The sequence below is a fragment of the Megalops cyprinoides genome, chromosome 15 (genome assembly GCF_013368585.1).
Source record: "Megalops cyprinoides isolate fMegCyp1 chromosome 15, fMegCyp1.pri, whole genome shotgun sequence".
Taxonomy (NCBI): Eukaryota; Metazoa; Chordata; class Actinopteri; order Elopiformes; family Megalopidae; genus Megalops; species Megalops cyprinoides.
In genome coordinates, this window is record NC_050597.1 from 22,802,136 (window position 1) to 22,824,520 (window position 22,385).

The 22,385-nt window shown below is 40.5% G+C and overlaps 1 protein-coding gene across 1 annotated transcript; it reads right to left on the reverse strand.

Annotated features, from left to right (window-relative positions):
- Positions 1 to 16,287: 16,287 nt before the first annotated feature.
- six3a (SIX homeobox 3a) lies at positions 16,288 to 19,293 on the reverse strand. Its single transcript, XM_036546965.1, has 2 exons — positions 18,495 to 19,293; positions 16,288 to 16,537 (listed from the first exon to the last, which is right to left on the reverse strand). The coding sequence occupies exons 1-2, from the start codon at positions 19,184 to 19,186 to the stop codon at positions 16,345 to 16,347; spliced, it is 885 nt and encodes a 294-aa protein (XP_036402858.1). The 5' UTR covers positions 19,187 to 19,293; the 3' UTR covers positions 16,288 to 16,344.
- Between the last annotated feature and the right edge of the window lie 3,092 nt (positions 19,294 to 22,385).

Below are 22,385 nucleotides of genomic sequence, written 5' to 3' on the forward strand. Positions count from 1 at the left end.
ATGTGCATGTATGTATGCATGAAATGAATCACAAATGTGATTTATACTAATTACCGTATCCTTCTTGGGACGTAAAGCCAAAGGCACTATTTATTAATCCAATTTACGTCTCCATGTCTCCACCTGGTGGTGAAATTCACTAACGGCAAGAAACCGGATCTTCACCACTCTTCTCATCTCTCCGAATGTTTGCGATTATTTATTACTGGAATTAAGCTACAAAGCCCTCTGACATAGTCAACTAATATCCGGAACGGTGAACAACACTACTGCTAGCCTGTCTTTCATTCATTTAAACCTGAAAGTCATTGAACGATGGGGTCAGGACGGTTTACCAGACTTTATTTGCCATGTACAACGATGCATGATGTACTACAACAAACCTGTGGACTATCTTAATCAGTGCCCCGAGGATTTAATCATGCATGTACGAGTTGCGTGTATAGTTAATTCTATGCACTCGGTCCACTACAATACCCGATCCACCTATCATACATATCACTTCCCGCGTTTTGATGACAGCATTTATTACGTTATATTTACCTGGCTGAAAAATCTTAACCAGAGCGTTTTGTATGGTTTACACGGCATCCAATTATAACGTCGGATGTTTGCGGGAATAATTAATCTGCTTTACTAAAGCAAGAAAAATAAGCGCCCCACCTGGGAAGCAAACCGGGAAAGTTGTATCACTACGCCATACTGCTCCCCTACAAAAACGGGTGCGAGTGTAAGAGACATGACCATTATTTTGACTCCTGATTGAATCATTGTGGCCGAGATTGCACATAGCTGAGGTGAGAAGCCACTGCTTTCCACGATCAGATACGAAACCCACTTTTTGTACCTATCAAGACAGACTTATGTTGAGCTGTCAGGCAGTAAGTCCACAAACAATTGTTGTCGTTCTTAACATTTAAGTTTCGCAGAAAATAAGCGTGATGTTTTGAGAGCCTATGCATATAATGACCCAGCTATTTAAGTGTAACGTTAACCCATGACCATCGCGTTTAAACGTTCATATTATCTGGCTTGCATTACCTTGGCTAACTTTTACAAATGTACATGACACTGCAGTTAATATACTGTGGCTCGTGTTTTCACAAAGAGAAACAAATTGCCATGCAGACTTGTAAATGGCTGAAATATATGATTGTGTGAATATTCAACACGCGCCAATTGGCGCAATTAAGACTTCAGTGCAATGCACGGCGATAGTGATCCACCACAATGTAAAATAGTCACGGAGCGTTGTTTGATTTTAGGGTTTCGTTTAGGATTAGATTTCCACATTATAATACGATCCAGCGTTGGAATGAACATTGGCAAAGTATGATAACACATTAGAATAAACGCTGTTCTACGTCTTACCGTGATGAAGTCTTACCGTTATGACGGTCATTCAGCTGTAAGGAAAGGAAGTTGGGGTACTGGCATGGACGACGCCCCGGGGGGACTGACGCTGTAATGTTGCCTGTGAGTTGCAGTGCGTGTTCATCTGATTCTGTTCATGCCCTCTCTTTGTGTTACTACAAGGCCGGTCTTTTCATTTCAGGAAACAGACCTGACCAACGTATGGGCTTAAAACAGTTAAAACAGTAAGTACCACCGCTGTTTAAACCTAAGTTTTTGTTGGCAGCAGGACGGCCGCTACAACTTGCACATGACAATAACATGTCTTGATTTTGGATGCCTGTTCACATCTGCATTGGCAACCACAACGCCATGAAACTTAAGTCACTTCAAACACAATATAACAATATAACAATATAACATAATTCTGACAACACATTATGCCTTGTAACCTGTATTTACAGCTACGATTGATTGATTGATTGTTGCGACTTCAATTGGCAGCCATGACATGCCGTTGTTCACGCGATATATTAACGATTTGTACTTGGTTACATCAGAAAATCAAACAGAAGAAGCATTCACCCACACCAGACTGGCAGAATCCAGGCTGAATTAAAGTTGGACGTTTTGTATGACGATGTTCAAACTCCCTGGAGGAAGATACTTCTATTTTCAGGTAAACCTCCTGGCAGGTCTAGTTCACTAATTAGTAAACAAATGTATACCTATGCATATACCGAAATGCACTGGGTTATGCATACATCTTTAGTATAGAGTTATTTGCACAAATGTGTGACATGTTAAAATGATAAAATGAACAGGCAAATCAAGCAATCATGAAATCACATATTGTAACAAAAAGCATAACCCTGGAAGAACTAGTTTAAACACACCAGGTCAATGCGCTGACATATTTATAGAATATTAATTAGCAAAATATTTTATATACTCGTTTGCGAACTCATAAATGAATAACAAATTTGATCCTAAAGTGTTTATATAATATGATTTCAAACTGTGAAATATTTATTGAAATGGCGGCAAGGGCAACATCACCGAGATGCACAGGCTAATTTTATTTATTATTGATGTGCTTGTGACAGTGATGTCATGAACACTGAATTGAAACTCACAAAAGCTGTGACATTTAAAAATGATGCTGCGCACATACGCCCTCTTGTGGTGACTTGTAGTACTGAGTGTCTTTGGGACAATAGAGTTCCTCAGATGAGAAGCTACAGTTCAGACTAGTTTCACAACACCGTGCAGTCTGCTATGCAAGCTTTTGCTTTCAGGATGTGTGCTTGGTTCTGTCTCTCTGTTGTTCGTCCTCCATTAGTAGCTCAGTGTCAGAAATATTTGGAATTTGTGATAAATGTCAATTTTGAGCAAATATTTTAAACTGTAAAATATTGATAGAGTTCACAAGAGATCTATTTTCTCAACAAGCTCTCCTACAGTTTTAGATATGTGGTCTGACTGCATCAACCAGGACAGTATCTAGCTGGTGTATGAAAAGGTATGATTGTGAAATTGTCATTATCACTTTATGATACTTCATTATCACAAATGACAGTAGCCAGCAGAGCCCACAGACTCTGCTCTTCTAGTTGTATTACTAGTCATTTAGCTGAATTCAGTTCAGAGCAGTTTCAAATTTGACTTCGCATAGGCTACACAGTACACCTGGAGTTTAATGGACCATAAAAAACATCTCTCACCTGGAATCTGGCTGTCACTCTGGAATCTGAAACGTGTGTAACCCGCCATGTTATCACCGCAGTGCAGAGAAAGCCTGCGATTTTCATTCATGCTGATGTGTGATGTCATGGATACACTGGACATTTGACCAAACTGGTGTGTTTGAATCCCTGGGAGTAGCAATGTTCTTGCACCCCTGAGTAAACGTAGCCGCTCTCATTACATGACATTCCATTTACATTACATTACGTTACATCTCCATGAGCAGTCTGGATTCATTACTGTTGAACTGTAGAAGAAGGTAAAAAGTGAATTAAACAGGTTGCTTTGAATATGACATATTGTAAAGTCTGTTCTCATCCGACTGGATACCTTCCACTTACTTTGACTCCACCTCAGTCCCTGTTTCTCCACATCTTACATCTACCCATCCCTGGATCAATTAAAATGCAGTAAAAATTCTTTCTACATCTCTAATGGCCAGGATGTCACAAAGCACCACCTCAAAGCCTGTGCTTTCTTCTGCTTTAAGCCAGCAGTTGTTGGGACTCAAACTGTATGACGCTAAAGTATAGCGGCCTTTTGTTTGTCTGCTTGTAGAAGTGCTGGGTTTCCTCTTCTTTCCCTCGCTGCTTGAAGCCTTGAGCTGGCTGCTGGTCAGAGGGTGTGGGTTTCTAGGTCTTGTTTGCCGGTCCAGACTCTTCCACCTGCTGGAGAATTTTCATGTGTGTGTGTGTGTTGGTTTCATGGAGCAGTAGAGGTTACACTTAAGCAGTGCTATTTCGGTCTCAGGCAGCCCTGTGGGAGTCATTCTGAGAGGTGCATTCAATCAGAATATTCTGTGTAAATGTAATGTAATGCCAAGCCAGTTCTGCCGCCGAGATGTGCACACACAGTATTGACTGAAAGTGACCTTTGCTGGCTTTTAGCCTTTAGCCTTGCCATGCATGAGCTGCTTCTCTCTCCTACTGTATGTGTGTGTGTGTGTGTGTGTGTGTGTGGGCATACAGGTGTGTGTCTCTTAATGTGGGTGTTTTTTGATCTTTTGTGGGTGTGATCAAATGTGTGTGCATCTATACCTGTGATTGATTGCTTCTGCACCTGTGATTGATGGGGAGTGTCATTATGTTTCCATTTACATTGTGTTTTGGAAGACTGGAACTCAGCATTCTGTTTCAGCTGAAACCAGTCTGTTAAATCAGATCTGAGCCCATGTAGAGATTGCATTATTATTGTGAGACGATCATCTGGCTATGCTGTCTTTCTTTAATCTGCCGCTTGCCGTAAGGTGCACCTTATCTGATGAATCCTTGAAAATGCTGAACCAGAGATTCTATCAGTTCTGATATTGTTTTAAAAGGCAAAAATTCAGTAGAAACACTGAATAAAAATACAGTGAGATTTTGATAAGTGTGACATCGGAGATTTCCATGGTTGGGTTTTTTATCTCTACCAGGTTACTAATGTTGCCTTGTTTTTAATCTTGAAGAGGTGATTCAATCACCAAGTAAAAACTAAAATGTTTGGGCCCTCACTTACAAAAATGAAGTCATTGCAGATTTTTTTTTGTTATGTAAGATAAGAAAAAGTAAGGTTGCCTTAAAGATGTCATTGTAAGCCGAGGGCAACCGGAGAACTTTGATTCAATCACCCTGTGAGGTTCGAACTCTGTTCGTAGGCTTTCTCTGAATAGCGAGCACCCCTTATAAGCATAAAAACCCTCTGAAAATCTCTGTGTACCCCCCAGGGGGATTGCAGCAGTCTCGTTCCGTGGACTGGAATGAGAGAATGGGGGGGAAAGTATTGAATGATGCCATCAAAATGACATAACGCGTCCAAAGGTAGGGTCTGCAGTCACCTCGGTGACTCAGTGCAGTGAGACTGCCGCAGTTTAATTCTGCTGCGGACTGTGTGGGCTGGGAGCCGCAGAGATACCCAGCTGGACCAAGGCAGGAATTAAAAATGCATTTGATAGGGGAAACACAGAGCAAATGCCTCTGCGGGGTCGGATTAGAAATCGAGTGACTCACCACATGTGAAAAACATCAAATATGTATGCTGTCTGTTATTTAATTCCACAAGGCCCCTCCTGAGTGATGCAAAAGTATCTATCCGGAGTATTTTTTGTGGAAATACATAGATACAGATAGACACAGATGTAGATATAGACACACAGACGTAGCGACAGATTTTGTTGGTGCGGGTGAGAAATATGTGTTTTCAGTGCTGTCTTGAATCGGTGGAGGAAAAAAAAATTGTGAATTGTAGCGGGAGATAAAGAGACATGACTTCCGTCGAGTGTAATTGCTGGGTGGGGCTGAAGAGCGGCCAGGAGTCAGCAAAAGAGGAACCCAGAACGAAAGTGGAAATGGTTTCATAGAATCATAGAATCGCCGTGCTACCTGGTGCCAGTCGGTCATGAGAAGGAAATGGCTGTCGGGGTATAATTGAGGTAGTGATCATATTAAAAGAGCATCAAACAGAGGAAAAAAATTTAACATATCCGAGCAGTTCATTTTTCACGCAATAGGATGGTGGATGACCTGGGCTCGAATGACAAATGTACAATGATTTATTATTATTATATTATATTATTATACCATAGTTTTTAATTCCGATTAACTTGGGTGGACCCACGTTTTTTTTTTTTTGCATACACCTTCTCAAATTGCGTGATGTTTCAGATGCACCAACTTCAGTAGCGCGCGTGTTTCAGACTTGCCGTTTCCACCCGCACTGTTCGCTGTAGTTAAGCGGTAAAACTCAGGTGAACATCAATAGCGAATTACTAGTTGAGCCTTGGACAGATGTACCGTTAGGCCTATTGCAAAAAAAATGAAATTCCCAGTTGAGAATCACCTAATGGAGGGGAAATGAATTTACCTTACTGCGTACCAAAATAAGTCGCATAAATGCGCATCGTTCTATTTCTTTTACTTGAAATGACCAAACCTTAAAATCGTAGTTAATTGAATCCAAGGATAACTGTTCAGGTGTCTATTCCTGTCTTGCTTTTATGTACGAAAGGGGGTCAAAACTGTTTTGGAATTCGAGCGGTAAGTGGAAATATAAAAGTTGATACCGTCCTGCGGCACCGCCATAGGTCTTCCGAGACCCGGATTAATGGTTTTGCTGTATCCATAAGTGTGTTTTACTGTCCATTTACAGCGCGCTATCTCGGGCGCGGGCTCTTACCCTGGAGTTTAACTTTGAAAGGCCGCGCTCCAACGGAGCCCATTAGATTTCCTCATCGAAAGCCCAGAATCTCTGGGTATCAGTGGTGAAAAATTAACAAGGGAGCCAGTATTCCATTACACTTGGTACAGTCTTACTCCTTGATCTTGCACAAATGGAAATACAGTTCAGTGTTCCAACATCATTTGACTTTCATATGATGAAACATTTATATCCATGCTTGTTCGGCGCTGTCCCCGTGGCGCTCGGCTTTAACTGGAGCGTGAGGAGAGCAATAAAGCAGCTGAGACAGAACGTCTTAACTTTTCATTATGGACGGCGTTATTTAAATACCCTCCAAGTCATATACTTCCGTTGTGGGACTGTTATAACACAAAGGGGGAAATGCTTTTTTTTTTGTTTTGTTTTACAAGTCATGTTTACTGTGATGCGCGATAGAATACAACAGTTATTTTTTTAAGTCGACTTTGCTGAAATGTTAGCATTTGGATGTTTACGGTGCACCAAGACTAATGAGTTCTGTGTATCCTGACAACACAATGACGGGTTTGCCTCCCCGTGAAATACTAAAACACGTTTGCCAAATACTTCCTTTCAGTGCGCTTGACTGAACGCATGAAAGTAGCACACGCACATCATTATTATACATATAAAAGATGAGCTCACGTTCTGTCATAAACAGCTGAATTTTTGAAGCGGCTTTCGCGTTTTGTGTTGCGGTTGAGCTTTGTTGACAGTGATCGCCGCTAGATGGCAGTAAAATGACGCGAAAGCTTTAAACGGGCGGATTTTTTTTTCACTTGACTGTGTAAACAGCGTTGTGCCAGCCCGCAGTGTTCTGAATCGATGCTGTCAGGGGTTGTGTGTAAGCACGAGCTCAACTCGGTGGGTAATCCATTCTACTGCTTTTAACGGAGGTTAAATTGAGAAGGGCAGCCGGGCCTGTGTCAGACTCAAAGTCCTTGTTAACTACATACACGGTTAACATCTGTATATTAACGCGTCAGCGCACGGGGAGTAATTGTCGTTACCACCCCAACTTTTTTTGCTTCGTAATGTGTTATGTGTCTTATACAGTAAGGTTTTCAATTCGACTTCGACTTTCAATTCGAGGCTATCCCTGTGTGCGGTTTTAGCGTGGATTTATATATTCGGTTCCATATATTTTCATAGGTTGTTGCATACGGAAAGGCTTGAGACTTCTCGAGGGTCAGTGAATTCAGTCGTGATTTCTGATGTCTGTGGAGAGGCTAAAGCAAGCTTTTAAACGCCCCATAAGCAAAACATTAAAAATGTATAATTTAAGAAAAAGCACAAGCAAACAAAATAAAATAAAACACAACAATTACTTCACTAGAGACGTGCTGTCATTACCATTGTTTGGAGCATAGAAAAACACATTACAATATATTACATTACATATTAAATCTATAACTTGAGATGAGTTTACCTCAAGAATATATATTTTGAAGGTGTAGTAAATTGGATATACTTTCAGGTTATGAAATTATTTCACGTTCGTTACAGTTACGCATTATTAGTGTTACAAATAACATTGTTAGTATTATTTATTATAGTAGTAGTATTATAATTGGTAGTTACTCAGAAGTATGTTTGTGTGGAATAGCCCATTCTTACAACACTCTCGTTTGTCTTCTTTAGGTTTGATAGGCACTTATTAAAGAATATTCATTATTCAGACACTAATAGGAATCACAGCAGCAGACCTCTCACGTTGTCTTACCGAGTGCAGTTTAATTCTCTATTTACTGAACCCCTTTTTGCTGAATACGCATCCTTTCAGTATCAGACGTTTAAAGGTCCAAAACGGACAATGTCTTGAGGTCTAAGTAATACAGCGTATGCAAGGACAGCCTTTCACGTCCTTCTTTTCATATTAAACCTAGGTCTACAATACAATTCACATGCTCGATTTTTTTTTTTTTGCTCGATGTTAAGTGGCCACGCGGTAATTACAGTAAGCTGTTGCAACAGAACATCTTGTCGCCACTGGTAGGGAACAAGTTTGCCGAAGCACCAGTCGTGCTCTATGTGTCAAGTACGAGGAGAAGGAAATAAGTAGTTATTGCCTGCAACTGGCGGACAATCTGTCGCTGGTAATTCGGTCACGGCTGAGCGGGTTTGGGGTGTGTGGCCGGGTCCACCCTCGCGCTCTGATGAATGCTTGCAAAGGGACTCATTTCGGCTGGAACTCTCCTCCGGTTAGACAATGGAGCGGAGCGTTCACTGACTGAGCGCAAAACAATCGCCAATTCATATAGGAGATGTGTCGCCAAAACGCCAAAAGAAAAGCTAACATGACATCTGTTTAAATGGTTTCTTGCTAATAAACTCTTCTCGAATGGCGTCTTTGTTAGGACGTCAAAGATTATTTACAGAATGAGTCAATTTCTAAATGGTTTCCTGATTGTTGGGCAGAGTCGCTGTAGGTGGTGGTGAGGACTATTGGCGGCTCGGGGGGCGACCTCTCTCGCGCAGCGGGGCTCCAGCAGCAGCGGCGCTAATTGAGGAGGCCGAGCCGAAGCGGGCAGCGGTCGGGAGCGCAGAGAGACTAGGGCCAGGACAGGTTTCAAACAGACGAGCTCCACATTTTGTTTAGGGATATGAGATATGAGATGGGACTTCATGCTCTCACCCCCCAACCCCCCTACCCGCTGCACCCACCCGTCGAAACCCCCTCCTTCTCTTTCTGTTCTATAATGCACACTCTTCGTTCCCCGTGACATTGGCATAGCCTACTCCTCAGTAGCAGAGGTTGATTTTCTGATGTGTTTGAACCGAACACTGATATACAACAGGGCGCAGGGCAGTTCTTTGCTTGTCAATGTATTCTTAATATCCCGTGCTGGTCGCATGGGCTTCCGGTAGTTTAAAGGTGAAGACCAAGTAACGTTCAAACAAATGTGTTTTGAACTGCTATAGGCTACCTGCTTGCTGTTGCCTTCCGTTTGGTTCCCTTATAATCTTCCTGCGTTTATGAGGGAATATGGTACACAATTCTGGCTTCTGCATTTGTTTAAGTGGTTAATTTTAGAAATGTCGTCACTCTTCTTTTTTTTTTTTTAACTTTTTAAATAATTATAAGCTTGCGGCCTTGTAGTGAAAGGCAACCGTGGCTGCCCCAGTTCTACCAGACGAACCGCTTTATACTTGTTGTCATATGATTATAATGATTTATTTTTTGTTAGTGTTTATAAAGCTGTCTTCTTTACCGTGTCCTGCCGATGTAGCCTGTTTTTCTAAACACATTTTGAAGCGCCTGGTCTTACATAAAATAAATTGAGACAGGACATTGCAACATTATGGAACCAACTGGTCTGGTGTAAAATATGCGCCAGTTAGGTTGAATGAAAAAAAGTATATATGTGTAAAATAATTTATCATTACTTGAGACCATTATCATGAAAAGATGTGTTCTTGCAGATAATTATTTCTGCACACATATATTGTTATATTTTTTCCTATAGCCCGTATTCTACTACTGAAGAGAATAATTTCATCCTAGTGAAAGTGTTGTCCAAATCATCTGCACAAATAGAACTTTGTCAAAACTCGTTTATTAGCTCTTTTAATTACATGCAGAATACTGGACTGCGGGAAACCTGAATATGTGTAGGTCAGGACAGACGGCCGGTCTTATCCGACCTTCATTTCTAACAGAATAATAGCAGAGGGAGCTGAAAACAAATGACAGGATATTGTCATTTTAGCCATCCACATGTTCTGTGGATGTCAATACAGAGAGCAATGGGAATACATTTTTAAGGTAGAGTATAACAGACACGCCCGATACATATAGCCTATACAAATTAATCATGTAATTATGGTCACAATACAATGATTAATTAAACCCTTTCAATATAACATACTTAGCCGTCGGTTTAAATGTATAAACTGAAGGTGTGCATTCTCTAAAGAGTGTTGCGCTAGCCTTGGTGTTTTCTTCGCGTAGGCTAATTAGTTCCACACCGGGTCCCCCAAAAATTTGCGCGGCCTTCGGCGAAGGTTGTTTAAAAGTGCAAAATAAAAAGGTGAGATCTCGCCAAGACAGCTTATTCCCTCTAGACAAAACAGACAATTTGTGGTTTACAGCACAAAGCCTCCTTTAAACAGGCTGCGGAGGAGCTCAACTTTGGAATGGTGCGACATTAGTGATGAAGGTATATACAAATCTGCCTGATATTTACCGAGCAACATTGTCTGGACGTGGTCCAACGTTTCCTCAAAAGAACGCGCGAGCAGAAACGCGTAGCTTCGCACGCACTTAACGGGTGAATCGGTTCAAACTCCTACCACAAACAAAGCTAATCAATAAAAAACATTTCGTCACCGTTCCGGAAATGGGTGTTTTCACCATTATATTGAACATGTAGTTAAAAATTATTTATCACGCCAATTCGGTTCTTTGCTGTCATTCTCGTAATACTTTGGTGAAATGCATGCATGAAGCTTGCATGTTGAAAGTCTGAAACGTTATTGAAAGCATCGACATCTTTAGTTTGCGCTTAATATTTTGAAAAAGAAATACGAATGATTGTTGATTAAACTTGAGATAGGCTGACTGTATTTGCCTGATCTGTACTGTGCTTGTATGCTGTGGTGTAGAAGCATTGTTTATCAATACATGTGTTATTGCTATGCTATTAAACAGTGAATGGCCCAGGAATGGCTGTTGAAAACAGGTGCTCGGCAGTATTTAAGCTGCTCTGTCTGTTGCCAAATGTGCAGAAGGCGCGAGATCAGTCGTGGCACCTCTCTCCCATCCTCTCTTGTCAAGGAGCTGGAGGTGCGTTCCAGGTGAACAAGCTGAAGTTTGCCCTGCGTTCATGTTGTGCTTATTTAAAATGGGTTTGCGGAATGATATTAATCTGCATTAAAGCATTTCCCCCTCGTGCTGACCAGTTCTAAATCGGTAAGCATCCGAGAAAGGCTATGATCCCATCTGCCTATGGTTCCAAATTAAAGTTCAAACGGCCGGCTTATACACTGCTGATCCTGTATCATAGCCTCTCGTGACCCCTCAATTACTATTTAATAGAATTACAGTTTTAAATCCCGGTAGTCTTAAAGAATGTTTTATCACAGACCTAGCATGGCGAAGGACACAATATACCGGCGTTTATGACACCAATATTAAAGGTTGTAACTAGCATGGATGCTATTTCAAGTCTGATGAACCTGAATTGTTGTTAATTATCGTCACATGTTGGAGAGTCCCTTCTCTCTCAGGTGGCAAATTAAATACATGTATACACATAAACACATACGCACACAATCCTAACAAGGTTTTCGATATGCTAAAATATACACCCCTCGTCACTTTTCTTTCCTTATTTACTATTGCCATCATTTAGAATAATATGCTATTCAAATTAATTTTCATTTTATTTTATTTTTGATAAACTATACTTTTATATTTTTTTATTTTGAAATGGCAATAATATTAGTAAATCGTCGAATATTAAATTAATTGTATAACAGAAGTCTGTTTTGGTAAGTTTGTTACCTGTTTATATAACCAGCCAATGCAACACGCTAAATCGGATAGGATATTCAGTTCCTTGGCGTCAATACATTTTTTGTTACAGAATTTAAAAACAAACCACAATCGTTCGAATTCTCAGTTAAACTGAACTCTAACAGTTGATGTGGATCAGTTTTCCGATTAACCACTGTCAAACAAGCCAGAGCCAGATTTGTTTTTAAATCAAAGTTTTGAGTAATTAATAAATTAACGAAAATGGATTGTTAACACGCGGTGCCGCCGCATGCATTTTTTTTTTTTTTACGAACAGCCTCTATATGTTTAAGTGCGACATCTTACCTTTTTTTGTGGCTGCATGTGAGAATAACTAAGCGCTAAGCGAAAAGGCCCCCGTCCCGCCAAGAGCGGCTGCAGTGTGAGGCTGTGTCGGTGCTGCACGCGCTGAATCCAGGTCATAGGGAACTGGCGCTCTTTGAGAGCTGCATGAATACACACGAATAGAAAAGTTGTGTTCAGTTAACCGATGAAATCAGAGAAAAAACAGGGCACTGCAAAGCCTTTCTCGCTACAGGCCGCAGCCAAATAGCTCTCGTCCGCCTATGCGCGCACAAGGTTATGGGAATAGGACAAATAACCCATTCTGCTGTTTTTTGACACACGCACTATAGACGACACACATGCAGATAGAAAGAGAAAAGGTCCGTCCATTGTTGTTCTACTTGTCTCACATTCTCGTTTACTTTCTGTCCTTATTCATGTATGGGTATCACACACAGCGCTTACCTTTCACAAAGTTCTTTTGTCTTAGGATATATTTGACGGGACAGATCAAGAATATGCATCTCTGATATAATTGACGCATGCCCGAAAAAACAATAGCAACAACTATAGCCGGCTATACTTAATATTCCTTGTGGTAGACGTACAGCAGTACAAGTAACAACAACAACAACAATAATAATAATAATAGTAATAATAATAATAATAACAACAACAACAACACGTAAAATACACTTCACCAAATATGCGCTAACCACACTGATATTATAAACTGTGTGGTCATTGTGTTTTTTCTCTTTAACAGTACAAGGAAGTTTTATATATCCCGTGTGGGGTGTTGGTATGTGTTCTTTAATATGTTCGTATGTGTGTTTGTATGTATAGGGCAACTGTATGTGTATTCCTATGAATATTCCACTGAATATGGCAGGCGACCTTAGAACCGTTGCATAATTCGCCCCAAAATCCACCTTTACGACTGATAGTTAACTGGGTGTAATTTACAAATTTTATTTATACAGATAAGCGTTTGACCAGTCTCGAGCAGTCATTAGTTAAGTGACCAAACCTGAAGACTGAAAGCTAGAACATTAATAACCGAAACAAATCATTTCCAAACCATTAAAGTATATAACATTCGTTTGCAGCCATCTGTTTGATGTAATCTCGTGGTAGTATCCCTTTTATTGATAAAAATGCTCTTCAGTTTCCGATTAATTTAATCTTAATCAAGGTCGGGCTTGTCGTGGCCAATAAACTAATGGAGACTGAGAGAGGGGGTTGCGATAAGGATCAGCGATCGCGGGGTAGCAGGCTTCACCGGCTTCGTGCTTGTGATAGGCCCTATCTTCCTCGTACAGATGGAATTAAGAGGTGAAAAAGGGCTTAAATTCAGATTTGCCCCAGCCACAATCAACCACCGGGGATTTTTTTTTTCCTGCTGACTTCGAAACATGCATTTTTGTTTGTCTGCAACATTCTCATCCCTGCACATTTGTCAGTTTCCAATTCGATACGACAGCCCCTCAAAACCTGTCGAATTTTATCCAATAGTTGCCGAACCAAACTTTACAGAAACCCGAATGTGAATTCAATTGCTAATTGTTGCAGTCAAAAATTGCCGTGAAGGTGGACGGAAAAAGTTATGCACTCGTAACGCGCATGCGCTGCCATGCAGTAGCCGTTGAGTGGTAGTTTGAGGAGTTATTTTGGAAATAAATGCCACTGTTTATGTGTATGAACGAGATTTCCCAAAGAACTGGAATAATAGCACTCTTTTCCCAAAGCCTCATGGTAGCAGAAGACGTAATAGCAGCAACAGCAGCATTAGTAGTACCAGTAGTAGTGGAAGTTGTAACAGTGGTAGTATTACTTTGCGAACTGCGTTAGCTGTAGTTGTAGTGGTAGCAGTGGTGAGATATTGTATATTTTTGGCAGTTATTTTAGGTTATTCATTAACATTTTACAATATTTGCAACTTTTCCATTTTGTTTGTCAATACAGGTCTACTTCAGCTTAAAAGAGGAGATAAAAACATTGTCTAGGGATAAAACTAACTGGTGGAAAACGAAAAATAAAATATCCATGGTTCTCAACTAAAAGAAGAAAAGGTGTCTATTACTTAAAGACGTCGAAGTTGTTAGTTTTCGCCTGAAATTAACATTGTAAAAAAATTGACGGAGTATTGTATGGGAGTTAGCGTGTGTGTAATTAGTCTACACAATTCAATCCCTGTCGTTTACCTACATTAACTAAATTACATTCGACCATAGTATGATTTTCATATCAGTAAAGTAACGCGAGTGATATATCAATGAATGACAGTGAGTTCAAATTTTAAGCGGAAACGCTGTATTTAAGCACTGACCGGGGGTTATTTTCGCATAGGCCCAAGAATGTACCATATATTATGATATAACGCCAAACAAAATCTAAACTTTTAACGCACTGTATTTATGTGTAGGTATGGCCAGAGCACCGGATGTCAACACGTAATTGTCAAATGTCAAAACCCTGCAGTCGACTCATAAAATCGCCGCGTTACTCTCAGTATTTTTCCTTCTTATCTGTATTGTTCCTGTGCTATTAGACTTAGTTGTGTATTTCCCAACATATTTTTACACATGATGGTCATCAAAGTGGTGAGAGGGTGCACTCTGGCCTACTTTGCCCATTCAAAAGGGACATTTTTAACAGCTGCTGCGTGCAACGATAGATCAGTTAGTAGTCTCAATTTAGGCCACCGTGAGCAGAGCGCTGTGGTTTAAAAAGGAAACGTGCTGAATCCTAAACAAAATGCATATTTGTACGTTTTATTAACCTTTTAAAATAATGGATATTGTTGTTGTTATACTGATTAATGCTGATTAATGCTGAGTTCTGTAAAGCGGAAAGGGAATGTTTTTTTTCTCTCTCTCACGAGGAGATGGCTGGAACACTGCTCGCTCTAAAAAGAAAGGCTCTTTCACTGTTCCACAATGGGAGATTGAGGCAGGGGCGGAGTCCGCGATGATTAGTCCATTTAATGGCGCGTTTACTTAATTTCTGTATTCACTGGCAACCATAAACAAAAGGCGAAACAAGAGTCTCATCTAAGCACTACACCGACGTTTAACGTGTTCGATTATTTTATATCTGCATACATCCTTAAGGGGAAAAAAACACCAACATAACGTCGCCTTGTACAGAACACTCGAATGGTTTTACACCGTGCAAGGTGTCACACCAGAAACGGGAAAGAATACTGAATGCATGCCGCGTCCCTATAAACATCTCCGGCAATCTGGAGACTTAAAACGCTCATAATCTGTTGGAAAAGGAATTTTCTTGAAGACAACAGCAGAACAATAAAATGAAGACATAATGCAGGATATATAAGAAAATGGAATACTGTATTTGATTTAGAAATTTATACATAAACATAAACACGCAAGTAAAGAAACATTGAATAATATAAGCGCCTTAAGCGAGCACGGAAAATGACTGAACATGTTGATGAAGAATACTCCAAATTTTATATTAAATCGCTTTTGCATAAAATTGACCGATAACACTTGTTTATCTAGAATCATTATCCCATTTAAAGTAGAAAAACAAACAAACAAAAAAACCTAGAGCACTTCGTCTTACGTTTTGACAAATATTTTATGTAGGAACACCAAGTCAAGAAAAGTGAACAAGGATAGAAAAGGAAATGGAGAAAGACAGCAGTATTATATACAAGCATATCTCTACACATATATTACAGACTGGGAGAATGGTCGCATTATTTAAGATATACATAATTCAATATAAAATCTCGAAATAAAAATAAAATCTGTTACAGTCATAACTATTCGGTTCCACATTTGACCAGTACCCCACACAGGCAGTGACAGAAGTGTAGTAAAAAGGTGCTTACGACTCGACTGATTGTCTGATGAACATAAAATAAAACAGGATTGCATCTTGGCTGAGCGTCATCATCACTTGGACTAAAACAGATAGAGATCAAAAAGGCGATAAACAGCAGGTTCTGGTAATTCCCTCTTCTCGGCGATCCTTGTAAAAATATTGAACTTAGAGTACTATTTTTTTTCCCCAGATACAAAAAAATATCATGCAAGTAGTGAGGGGGGATAGGGGGGGGGGGGTTGGGGGGGGGAGGCAGGGGAAGGCGTGGGTCCATTGAAAGCGCTTGAAAAAGACGTGCTTTTATCTCTCTTTTTTTTAATAATTATACCAATTGGTCCTTTTTTTTCTTCCCCGATATTTCATAGTCTTTTTTTTCAGGTCCATATTCCCTGTAAATATTTGTCTTTTTTGTATCATACATCGCATTCTGAGTCACTGGATGTTACTGAGAGAATGGACGTGCCGGTTTCGACTCGCTCTGCCATACTTGAAACGCTGGTAGTCGGACTGGCCGCGGTTGATGGCGATTCTGCCGAGCTGTGCGGGGTGCACCCGGATTCTGACAGAGATCGCATGCCATTCTGTCCTATTGCTTGGTGCTGAAGCCTGGTGGAAACAACAGTAAAAATAACATCGCAATTAATGCACGACCTCAGTGTGTCTGTCCGCAAAACAGCACCCTTGTACTTTTGCTGTATTCCGTAACACGCGCACCCATGCATGCACGCGCTCAACAATCCATTCACCGAGTTTTAGTCCGAACATTACAAAAGTGTACAAAGATGTGAACTGTACGAATAAGGGCAGCTATTATCTCAAAGAAAATATAATCTCGCAGAATGAAATACAAAATATGTCAAAACTACTATATTGCACATACCATCACTTAATGTTAAAGGGACATTTGGTCAGCCGATATGTTTAACTTATTTTTTCAAAACAAAGCGGTACGGACAATGTTGCTTTCAGTATGTATTTTTTATATTATAATTTCTATAACCCTGTTTTAAATACTTGGAATTATACATTTTCCCACCTGCGCCATTTGGTACTCATATAGTACGAAAATAGTACATTTTTTCTGTGGTTGTAGTTGTTGTTGTTGGTACGTGCTATATTTTATACAAGTAGTCCTTAGTGATACATTTCAATTTACAATACAAGTGATCAATACTGCCCAGGTGATTTCGTATTTATTTTTGATACTGTCAAAACTGGTTCACTGTTGTGAATTTCATTTGTTTTTTTGTTTGTTTTTTTTTTCCTCAACACAGTGATTTATTATTATTAAAATAATAGTTTACGTCAGGGTACACGAACATATGTTTGCTTTAGTAAAATATATTCCACTTGCAATAATGGTGAATTATATTAGGATTAGTACAGTTAATAATTTGAATCAAAAATATGATGCTGCAAGCAAATAAAAGGAACGCCAGTAATAACTTTCATAACAATTTGAAAATTTTAAATGCCATCAATATGTTTAAGGGTGAATAGAAAAAACATTTAGAACCATGGCGGAATTTACTTTTTTTTCTTTTTTTATTTATAGACTTTAAAATCTCAAGAGCCTTTTTATATCAAAACAAATGAATTGACAATAGTGCTCTGGAAAAAATACAATAATTTGGTTTAATATTCAGATATGTTTCTCACATTGAGAAAGTAGAAATCACTTTTCCAAATATATCCGTCCAAACATAACGGTGTTAACTGGTCAACGATTATTTTTTTTCTTCCAAAGAAACATAATTTTAGTTACATATTTTGCATTACAGACAACTAAAAATGTATCACTGTTTTTTTATGAGAAGCTAAACGACGCTTGGATGGTTTTTAGTGTCTTCGAAGCTGTATATTAATTTCCATGCGTAAAGTAGACTGTTTTTTTTTCAAACGCTTTTCCTTGTCGAAATATGATGTCATGCTATGTTATGAGAGTTTCGATTTAAGATAACGTGTTGAACTACGGACACTATTCTTTCTGTAGTTCAAGATTACTGAAATTTCAGATGGTTGATTACAACAGTGGTTTTGCATCACGGACAACAAATCCGTCTAAGATTTTTTTCCCATCTAAACAAGATTGTATTACATTCCATTTTTATTTGTGTTTTACTCTGAATCGTGCTCTTTTTTTCTCATTTTTTCAGTGTACAGTAACGCTGACTATAGATGTGTTCATTTCGATAATGATTGTACTGACGTCAGATGGCTAAACATCGAGCGTTCATTGATATTAAAAGCTGAAATGGATGGAAAATTAATTTGTGTGGTTTTGCGGGGTCTTATTTTAGAATTGCATATTCAGTCGTTAATTATTTTCCACACAACCGTTTGTTTACACTCGAAATTAAAATGTCGCCGTAACCCCCCGCTCCCCCTCCCTCCACCATCTCCATCGCAGCACCAGAGCTTCATTTAAATAGTATTAAGTTTAAAAAATGTAACATTTCCCCTCCTTTTAAACAGAAATGAGAAATATACGTATATATGCGTATCTTACGCATGCCGTTTCCGTGCTCAGCGTTAAACCAGCATTATGACAAAAGCTACTGACCTGTTTTTAGCTGCCGCGGCTCTGTCTCTTTGCCTCCGATTTTTAAACCAATTCCCCACTTGTGTAGGAGTGAGTCCAGTAGCTTGAGCCAGTTCCCTTTTCTTGCTTGGATTCGGGTAGGGGTCCTGGAGGTACCACTCCCTTAAGAGGCTGCGTGTCCGCTCTTTGAAACAGTGGGTCTTCTGCTCGCCGTCCCAGATGGTCCTGGGCAGGGGGAACTTCTTCCGCACCCTGTACTTATCAACCGGTCCTAGGGGGCGACCGCGCAGCTTCTCGGCCTCCTGGTAGTGCGCTTCTAGCCACATGGCCTGCAGTTTGCCGTGGGAGTCCTTGGTAAACTTGTGGTTCTCCAAGATGTGATACAGGTCTCGGAAATTCCCCGTGTGGAAGGCGACGACGGCGCGAGCTCGCAGGATGGACTCATGCTTGTTGATCGCCTCGCACGCACCCGGTGCCACCGGCAGAGACCATAGGAACCGTCCCAGTCGCTCGATATCTCCGGTTTCTTCCAGCGTCTCGCAGACGCTCGCCACTTGCTCCGGAGAGAAGTTGAGGGTCGGTAGCTGAAACATTGACAAGTCTTCGGGAGACCTGGCGGTGGGAGCGCTGCTCGCCAAGAGCAAAGGGCGATCAGCGAAGTTTGGCAGGAAGAAATGGGAGGGATAAAGCTCTAAAGGGGATCTGAAAACCATGGAATGACCTGAGAGAGAAAGAAAATTATCAAGGAAAAGAAACGACGAGTAAAGATTGAATGATTCAATAGCTATCGCCTAATGACACCAGCCTCATAATATCTCCCCTAAATCCACCGTGAGTGTAGCATTGAAACATTTTGTTTCGCTTTTCTATTGGTCTTCTTGGTGTCGTTGTAAGGTTGTCATGGCAGCCCTGCCAATCACTGTCAAGCGTGCCAATCATTAGCCAGTACGTAGAGGCTTTCACCACTTCTGCTGCACGCACGGGGGGTTATCAGAAACTCCAATCTCAACACTACCCTCCCTCTACACCGGCTCGCATGAAGTAAAAGCCAATGCTCGCCTATTTGTTGAATGGAATGAGCAATTAGAGGGTGGAATATTATTACGATCTTAACGAGGCTCGTTAAGGCTAAGGAAGATATGTAGGGAAGAGGAAAAGAGGGGGAGGGGTTGTGGGGGTGCCAAATGGGCCAAGCAGGAATACGGGAATACACATTTGAATAAAGGGGCTTCTAACCGAGTCAATTCACACACGATTTGCCCGTATTTTCGCCTCATTCGTCCCATCTGAGCACTTTTAATTCGGGGAAGCGCATGGAAGCTGAGCTCATTAGATCCCGTCCCAACAGCGATCATGCCGTCGGAGGAGCACCAGCAGAATAACAAATCTTTCGTTGAAAAAAAAAAAAAGAGTAATACTTTTTAATGACCACAAACCGACTATTCTTAATTAGCAATGCATGCCTAGAGGCGCAGAGAGCATGAATGGGATATGTCAATATTGCTGTTAACATGGCATCGCTTCTTAGGCGATTACAGGCTGTACGGACCAGTCCTGAAACATTAAAGCAGGCTCGCGTCAATGGACCCAGTCCTTCCAAAGAGCGACATCGCACACCCCAGTGCCAGACTCGGCTGTTGCAGCCCGACTCTGGCCTTTTGCCCAGCGCGTGTTTCCAAACACAGACTTATAGTCGAATGAATATTGCTGCTTTCCGTAGCGATAATTAATCCCAATCACCCGAACGATATACTATCTGCATTGATAAAAGCTTAGCTTGTGTTACTGCTTGTACTTCAGCCGTTTCACGAAGTTAAGAATGATTATATGTTAGCGCTCGCGCACACTGCTACGCTGTTCACAAAATCCACGTTTTCATAACCATTTTGATTCGGTGTTTTTATATGTTTATTCATTTGTATATATACTGTGACATTCGTTTAGCCTCTGTGGTTAACACGGTGTGATTCCCAGACAATTGTGTGCTGCAAAAACGTCTATACTGTCTTGGCAGTGTATATTTGGACGGGACTTTGCTTGGTGTTAAAAAGTATGTGAGCTCACACACAGTAGCGAACAATACGGACATTGTAGGGGCATGTATAAGGCGTAGTGAAACGCAACATCTAGACTTCTACTAATCTGCCCTCAATAAAGCTGAAATAATTATCCTAAGCCTCCTTTCTACAGAATCATTGAGGAATTCAAACAAAACTTTTTTAGCTAGATTTTCTACATTCCACCGCTTGATTCTCAGACTTAGTCCACCCATAACAGCGGGGGCAACAAGCATGCTGTCGTATCGGGGGGCTTTCATTTTACCCCACAACAACCAGTACAGTAGGTCCGTGTAAATTGTTTTCCTTTGGTTGCAATCACCGTATATGTATGCAGACATAAATTAGTCAGTGAGGTGTGTGTGTGTGTGTGTGTGTGTGTGTGTGTGCGCGCATAGATGTTGGGGGCGGGGGTGATGATCTTGTCGAGGGCGTTGGGGCAGGTTGTGTCTTTGGGATCAAACCTGTTTGCTCTCCTGTCATACGAAACTCCGGTGAGGTAATTCCAAGTGGCACTTGAATCGGTCCAGTTGGAAAGCTTCGTGGACTGGAAATAACCCGCGGCATTTCCATGCTGGCCATACTCCTGTTCAAAACCTTATCGGATTGCCAATTTTAAGAGAGGATACTAAACAGTGAAAATGTCCAAAATGCTCTAAGTTGTGCAGTTCTGCGTTTTTTTTTCTTATGTCTTACATTACCACTGTGCACGAGCAGCACAATCCACATAGCCCCGGTGTTTAAAAAGATCTGAGATTCTAATTGGAAGCGGTCCTCGAAGGCAAATTCGGAAATAATTTAAAATCGGAATTCAGGGGTGAAATGTGAAACCTGGATTGGTTTGCAAAGCCCGTGGTAAATAACATTCTTTTACATAGCTTTTGTTTGCGTTAAGCATGTAATTAACACCCCTAAACAAGTTTATTCACCTGGTCTAATTGTCTGTTTATCCCCGAGATTATAATGCTCTACTCTTAACGATAAACAGCGGGAGACGCGCTACTCAATGCAGACAAACCATTAGGTCGATCTTTGTTTATTTACTCCGAAGCCCCCGTCTGTCCCTACAACATAGGAAGAAGTGAACAGTAACGTTAAACTGATACAAGAGAGATTAATCAACCTTGGCCTCTCTGGGCTACTATTGATTTTGTTTGCAATGCAGGGGGCCTGGTGTCTCTTAATTTCCACTTTTAAAACGTCTGTTTGTGCACATCTGTAAAGAAAAAAAATAAACAAAAGTGTTGCGTCACCGAGAGAGAGAGAGCTAAAGACAGACAGACTGAGGGGAAAGGTAAGGAAAGGGTATATTTTACTTTGCTTTCTATTGAACCTCAGGTTCCACAATCATCGCCTGATACTTTTTAGTGGTGGTTATCGGCTATTTTTCTACAGCCACCTCGTTCAACATTTCAAGACAATTAAGCCTCATGAACGATAGTTACGAGAGCAGAGGGCATATTTTTAAGAGCAAAAATCATTTAGGAATCCCAGAATAAAATTTGAAATAACTGCCGAACCGAAGTGTTTACTTCGGGATTCTTTGGTATTTGTTTATTTTTATTTTTATTGTGGTATTTGGAGACCCATCCCCGTGTGCTTACATAGATAAGCTATAAGGCGACGATTATTGGCATTTAATATTTGTGTGAGTGGGACCGGTTATAAATAGGCTTTTAATGACGGCGGTTCCATGCTGAGACAGTGGCCAACTAAACAACCCTTTCTTCTTCTGGGAACTCATTTATAGATTTGGTCAAATGTAGACTATCTAGTGGTTTGCACCCGAAAAACAAGCCTAGACTGAAAAAGCAAAGCTTTACGATCTGATTCTCCTTCTGTGTTCAATGTTCTG

What these genes read in the sequence shown, in the direction of transcription:
- six3a (XM_036546965.1), bottom strand. Translation starts at nt 19,186, where the DNA reads ATGGTTTTCAGATCCCCTTTAGAGCTTTATCCCTCCCATTTCTTCCTG. An exon ending in GCCGCGGCAGCTAAAAACAG is followed by an intron (nt 16,538 to 18,494) that starts GTCAGTAGCTTT and finishes TGTTTCCACCAG; the next exon opens with GCTTCAGCACCAAGCAATAG.